Source organism: Citrus sinensis, chromosome 2 (assembly GCF_022201045.2).
Source record: "Citrus sinensis cultivar Valencia sweet orange chromosome 2, DVS_A1.0, whole genome shotgun sequence".
NCBI lineage: Eukaryota > Viridiplantae > Streptophyta > Magnoliopsida > Sapindales > Rutaceae > Citrus > Citrus sinensis.
In genome coordinates this window covers 3,069,443-3,076,693 of record NC_068557.1, presented here as the reverse complement: position 1 = coordinate 3,076,693, position 7,251 = coordinate 3,069,443, and the positions used below count along the sequence as shown (strand labels likewise).

Sequence of the window (7,251 nt, the reverse complement as noted above, 5' to 3'; positions counted from 1 at the left end):
AGACCTTGATCTCACCCAATAGCAGGATAAACTTCCTAATAAGTGAAGGTATGAATAATTATTCATCGCTCTCATTTGATTTCATTTATTAGATATACAGATAGTTGATTATTGAATTAATGTACGTCTTTGATTGCGTTATTTCTAATCGCTATTGTGTCTTAACTGGTCATGAATTTCTTATGCTGTTTTAATTAGGTGCCTTGGATCTTGAATTTAGTGCAGCAGCAGCAGATCAGGCAAGCCATAAAAAAAATGGAAGAGATATATAATTAGATATTAAGGTTGGTCGCAAATCATATGGATTGTAAATAATGTTGTATCTTTTAAAATAATCATTATTTGTTGTGCTATTGTGTTGCACAAATTATCATTATTTGTTGTTAATAAAACATTCACGTATTTGTTGTAAAGTCCTCTGTTTTTGCTCTTTCCACATAATCCATTGTTTTAGCGGTTGTTTTTAAATTTTAAACAATGAAAGTAGAACACATAGAAATTGGGGCTATAAAATTGTATATATTTCATTGCTGCAGTATTTAAATTTAGAGTAATGATATAGCCACAAACTCTTGTACAAACTTATTTTGTACAAACTGATGTGGCGTTAATTCATTGGTTGAATTAAATATCTCTTGGCCCACATGATTTGTTTATATTATTTTATATTTCTATTCAACTAATAAATTAATGCCACATCAGTTTGTACAATATAAATTTGTACAAGAGTTTGTGGCTGTATCATTACTCATTTATTTATACAAAGAAAAGAAACAAACAATGCCAAAAAAATCTGCCTAAATATCTTTAACAGATATCTGATATCATAAATTCAAAAAAAAAAAAAATTGTTCATACAACCTTGCAGGATATTATTGACAGCATAATGATATCTTGCTGCTTTTATTTTTGCCCAAATCCTGCAGCAAATATTGCATTGTCATCATTAGCCGTTCTTGTAGCATTTCCTCCATCTCTCGCCCTGAGCTTGAGCTTTTTTGAGTTCTCGCTTCTACAGATTATTTATGTTAGCTTGGCATGGTAAACAAGGAAACCCGAATATAAGCATGCATTAAAGAGGAGATCTGAAATACAAGTAAGATTTACTTGTTGTACAAGGTATTTTATCAAACTAGCCTTCTTTGTTTTGACATATAATTACTCACGAAGCAAGACCCCACGTTGCTAGTGTGAGAGTTCTTAGATTGATTTATCAGTTATAGGCTCTCCTAATTAAGCAACGCGTTTTAGGTTGTGATTTGTGAAGTCTACTAATAAAATCATGATAAGCTAGAAGATAATATCTACTAAGTTGTTGGGCTTGCGTTTTTACAATAAGTGTCGGAAAAAAGTAGTGTTATATATCCTAAATTTTTTTTATCCTAGATAATACCAATTGGTTGGTGAAATAATAAACTTAATTAATTTAGATCTTGTAAATAATTACTAACCACTCAGTGAATGACATATCAATTAGGATAAAATTTGTGATAAAAATTTTAGGGTATATCTATCATTGCTCTAAACAAAAGTTGCATCAAATGATATAAATATGAAAATGGAATGCCTAGCTCTTATATTATATATTGTGTGAAGTAGTTCCACCAAAATTTTAGATAGACCATTCGATGAATGGTTTGCCTTTTCTAATCATGCAATTCTAAATATGATTGCATCTAAGAAGTAAGTCCCGCAACAAATTAAATCTCTTACCATGCTATTGCATATGCCACACATTTTCGTATTAAAAAAAAAAAAGATATGACACAAATAGTATTAATATAATGTCACATTAGTTTCTATAAGTAAAATTTGTGTCCTTATTATCAAAATGGTTATATGAGTTTGTTTCTGATTAAAGATTTACCGACAATATAATTATTTTGAAATTATTTGTATATTGGATTAATTTAAAAAATAAAAAAATTATATATGTACAACTTTTTTTTAATTAACTTTCCATTGTCTACATATGACTGGATAAAAGTTGCAAGACTTATGATTATATGATTATAACTTTCCAATGTTTATGTATGATTTAATACGTAGATTATTTTGTTAATTAAGTTCGTGATAGCTAAAAGTTGGAGTAGTAGCTAATTATATGATTATAAAACTCACACGAAAGCCTTTGTCCTCAATAATTGGAAAGCGAAGCTAACTTTAAAAAAAAATAAAATTGAGAGATAAAGATTGATAGTGCGTAAGAATTCAATGAGATAAGAGTGAGAGATTGTATTTCATAATAACTCTTCTCTTTTTAAATTTTTAATAACTTCTTTTAATCAATTTGTTAATGGGTTACAAAATTTTTAGAAATTAAAATTCTTCCTTAATAGAAATGATGTACACATTTATACTATTGATGGTGTAAAAAGAGTTTCAGTATCATAGAGTGACCCATATTCATTTCTCTTATTCCAGACCTCTCAACTTCTAAACTTCTACACAAGATAAATCATCGCTGATTATGCTAAAATTCTTGACTATAAGACTAGCTTATCGGTCGAGTAATTAAATTATAGGCTAGTGTATAGGACCAAAATCAGTTTGATTAATCCCTTCATCATCAAACACCATCGCCAAAACGATCGGTTGATGGTTTAGTCACTCAAACTTAAACTAACATCAACAAAATTTAATTCAATATTTTTTCTGGACTCTTTTTCATTACCCTACAAATATGAATCACATTTACCGAACCCAATCAACTTCTTTTCCAAAAAATAAATAAATGCATCATCACTAAAAAGTTCATTGAGTATTATTCTGATTACAGAGTTAATGATCCTCATCAAAGCACAAAGGGCATGAAAGGACACGAGGGTACGTAATATTTCACTTCATTAATTTCATTACAGATTTCAACTTTATGCAAATTAATTTGCATTTCTATTTGAATATTTCATAAAGAGAAGGATGTGATTCTACATTGGTCCATCAAGAATATGCAAATTAATGATCCGATGAGTTTATGTTATGAGCACAACACAATGATGTCGCTGATCCTAGATCTTATGCTAACTCATACGATTGCAGGAACCGGGCTCGTTAATTTCCCCTAACAATGGTTAATAGCTAGTGATGAGCAATTTCTGTAGGGTCTTTTTGGTACTCCAGTTAAGGGGACTTAGTTTAGGCCAATGTTATTTTATCCAACAGTTATTTAATATAAAAAAAACTTGTAATATTTTAATTACTTTTGTCAGAAATTTTATTTAAAAATCATGCATATTGACTAAACACATACAATTTTTGTTTTATAATTAAAATTTTATTTTAAACAATAGCTTTAAATCCACAACACCAAAGGCACCGTGAATCCTTCGCAAGTTTGAGGCCAATTATCTAACAAATGAACCTTCTTAGAGTCATCTTCAATGGAACTCGTTCGATGATGCCTGGATTATCCACTGCCATATTTTTACAGGACATGATTTCCTAATGCAACTATTATTTTTACCTAACCCAATCTTTGGAATTGGTATCTTCAAAGATATATATTGCTTCTATTTCAGAGGTTGTATCAAGATTTTATATGGACTTCCTTGCTTCCCTAAAAGTAAGTTCTTTTTTTCAGCCATATTAATTTATTCTTTTATTTTATTTTATTTGTTTGCTTTAAATTTGAAGTAGATGAGATCTCATGAAGATTCTTCCCTAAAATTAATGCTCGTTTATCAATTCATATTTTAAAAGGTACAGGTAACCACACATGAGAATTATTCTGCTGTATAAAGCCAAATATTTATTTAAAAAGTACATATATCCTCACATGAAAATTATTCTACGAATAAATGTTGGGCATTTCACTAATAGAGAATAATTTGCACAACATAATTTATTTTTCAATTAAAGAATATAGAATTGTCTCTATAAAAAAAAAGTTTTAAACACTTAAAATCTCTGCGGTATTTTGCAGGTTGAGCATTTCAGTTTATACTTCATGAATAACGTTTTCGATGATTAGGCTCTCTCTATTCTTTCTAATAAATTTTCTCTGTTAATCAAAACTTTCCAGGAAATAAAATCAATCGATCAAACTATTAAACTCACAACCTTATGATTATCTAATAATTGAAAGAAAAATAATAGTTGAAAAAATAACTTTAATGTATAATTTAAATATTCACGCTCCTTTCAAAGTTAATTGACAAACCAATAAATCAACAGCCATGTTAGATTTCTGCGTGCTTTATTTTCTAGAACAACTGTTCATCCACAGCAAAATTATTAGTTTTTGTTAAAATTGAAACAATATTGACTTATGGCCCATTTGAGATTTGCTTTTGAGAAATTCAGAAGTGATTTTGAAAAATTAAAAATTAATTTTGTTGTTCGATAAATTTTTTTAAAACTCACATTTGGTAAAATCACCTTATCTTATAGCAGATTTTGAGAGCATTAAAAAATATTATATGTACATGTTTATATATGTATAAATAGATTTTATTCAACATTATATTTATTTCAATTATTTACATTCCTACAATAGTTTAATAGTAAGATTTATAAAATAAATTTTATCAAACATTTAAATAATTCTTTTATAGCTAATTATTTCTACAAAACAACTAATAGAAATAGTTTTAAAAACTACAACATTATCAAACTAGCCCTTACTAATTCTAGAAAAAATTAATAATTTTGATACGGATGAACAATAATGTTGACAGTGATATTAAACAGTAACTATGTGAATGCTATGCAAATAGTTTTTTTTGGAAGACAAGAACCAGTAACTATGTTAACAGTTCTTTAAAAGAATTAATTTAGTTAAATATTAATTTCAGGCTTTTAATAATTAGCCTATATATATGAAATAGATTTAAATTTTCTTGACAATTTGGAACTATAAATAATTATTTTAGAATATATGAGATCTTGCTCTGATGGAAGCAAATTTAAAAGATTTTGCCATTCTACTAAATTTTCTAATCTTAAAATTTTGGATTGTGTATACCTTATTTACCTGATATCCCAGATCGTTCCAAACAATATAATAACATTTAAAAAAAAATGTTGATAATCTTCTAAGCTGATTTAATTCTCCTTTTAAAATCAAAATTATATATTTTATCAACAACAAAAAAAATGGATGGCAGCTGATAAACTTAGATATTTGAATATTTAAAAATATTAAGAGATAAAATTGTTAAGATTCCTTATATCTATTAAGATTCCTGGCTTATCTTCCCCAACACAATTATCACTTCCAAAAATTAAATAATAACTCTAAGTAAAAAAAGAACTATTATTATAAGTCGTTAAAGCTTCAAAGTTACACGACTCTTCATCAATCAACTTCCTGTTTTCTTCAAACTGATGACAACTCTTTGAACACCATGGAGGAAACCAAAACCAAAATGGAAGTTAAGTCTTCTGTCGAAATTAATAATAGCCCTGAAAGAAAACTACAACCTCTCACTGCAGCAACAAAATCAACACCAGTATCACAACGACGACACGATAATGACTCATATTGGGATTCATTCCCAGCTGGTTATAGGTTTTGTCCTTTTGATTCGGAGCTCATTGTCTATTACTTGAAGAAGAAGATCATGAACGAACGTTTGCCTCCTAACAGGATCAACGATGTTAACCTATATCAGTTCAATCCCCATGACCTTGCCGGTATGCGAATCGAAAGAACCCTTTCATTTTCTTTTCAAATATTTAATGTTATTTTTCATTATCATAATTTTCTATTTTCCTGGCGATGTTCTTGATTTGTGATAAAATATATTGTTCTTGATTTCTATTTAGAGTATTTACTTAATGACAAAAATAGCTGCTTGATATATTAAGTCTAAAAATATCTTCTACAATTGTTATGTCCTAATATTAATTCGATAATTTTTTTGTACAGAGATGTACAAAGGATGCGCAGAAAAAGAAAAAGAATTTTATTTCTTCACACCGAGAGATCGAAAGTACAAAAATGGAACTCGACCGAATAGAGCAGCCGGTGAAGGATACTGGAAGGCCACCGGAGCTGACAAGTCAATTAAACATAATGGTGCTGTTGTTGGGTTTAAGAAAACACTTGTTTTCTATGAAGGAAAACCTCCCAAGGGTGACAAAACCTTTTGGATTATGCATGAATACAGAGTTAATAACGATTCACCTCCAAGTACAAGGACAAGGCTTTCAACTGACATGAGGGTATATGTTAATTGTTTCAAAGCCGTCCCCTAGTCGTATGATTTTCAAGCAAGTTTATTTAGCTAACTGCCTAAATTTGAATCCTGCGAGTAGGGGTTAAAATCATTGATTTGGGCATTGCCCACCCCTCTACTTTTGAAAGAAAAACCCAATCATTGTTTAGGACTTAATAATACAAATCTAAACTAACATCTTTGTTGTTTATTTTTTCTTTTGCCAGTTGGATGATTGGGTGCTGTGTAGGATTTATTACAAGGAACGATCTGATAAATCTTTAAAATCTCTCCACAGAACGGAGGATCGGGCTTCTACTGAAGAAACAAATGAACCGGATTGCGACAAGGGTAGTGCAGTGGATTTCTCAGGATATGCTGACACATATAGTGGCTATATGCAACATCTTTGGCAGCAACAGAATGCCTTCTCTCAAATTCCATCCTTCAAAGATGTATCTTTTGATAGTATCGTTAATTTGGATGAGCCATTTCAGCACGACGGGACAAGTATTTTCGGCCCTGATTGTGTAACAAATGATTTATTTTGGAGTGCATATAATCAGGAGTATATTTGTTTTGATCAGTCGCAGCTAGATTTTTCCAACCGATTTGAGGATACCATTATTGTCAAGAGTAACAACTCTCACAAATAATCATTTGTTGTCAATGTCAGTGACTACTTTTCCTTTTTTGTGACAATGATGATGACAGATTGAGCTTAGGGATTTATTTAGTTAATAAATTTTTATGTTGGAAAGTTTTAGTTAGCTTTTCTTTTCCTTTTTTCCCTCTTGGTTTCAAACATATATATCTTTATTTTCTTTTTTTTAATCAACATACACATGATTTTGGGTAACAGTTTTGGAATTTCATAAATATGTGTGTATATAGTAGTTTTTTAATTCAGAATTTTAAAGTATGTAAAAAATTTTAAAAAATCTTTAAAACTATAAGATTTAAGGGTTTAAAACTTAAAGTACACATGCGCGCACACACACACATTCACACACATGCGCATGCAATGTGACAAATGAGAGTTGTGTTTGTTTTGTCCATGTGCACGTGTGTTCCCACTGCATTCATTTGGCAG

General features: G+C 29.6%; 1 protein-coding gene across 1 annotated transcript; it reads left to right on the top strand.

Moving 5' to 3' along the window:
- The first annotated feature begins 5,345 nt into the window (after nt 1-5,345).
- LOC107175931 (NAC transcription factor 29-like) lies at nt 5,346-6,814 on the top strand. The gene is made up of 3 exons (XM_015527836.1): nt 5,346-5,634; nt 5,870-6,165; nt 6,386-6,814. Exons 1-3 carry the CDS (start codon nt 5,346-5,348, stop codon nt 6,812-6,814), a joined length of 1,014 nt encoding a protein of 337 aa, XP_015383322.1.
- Nucleotides 6,815-7,251: the final 437 nt, after the last annotated feature.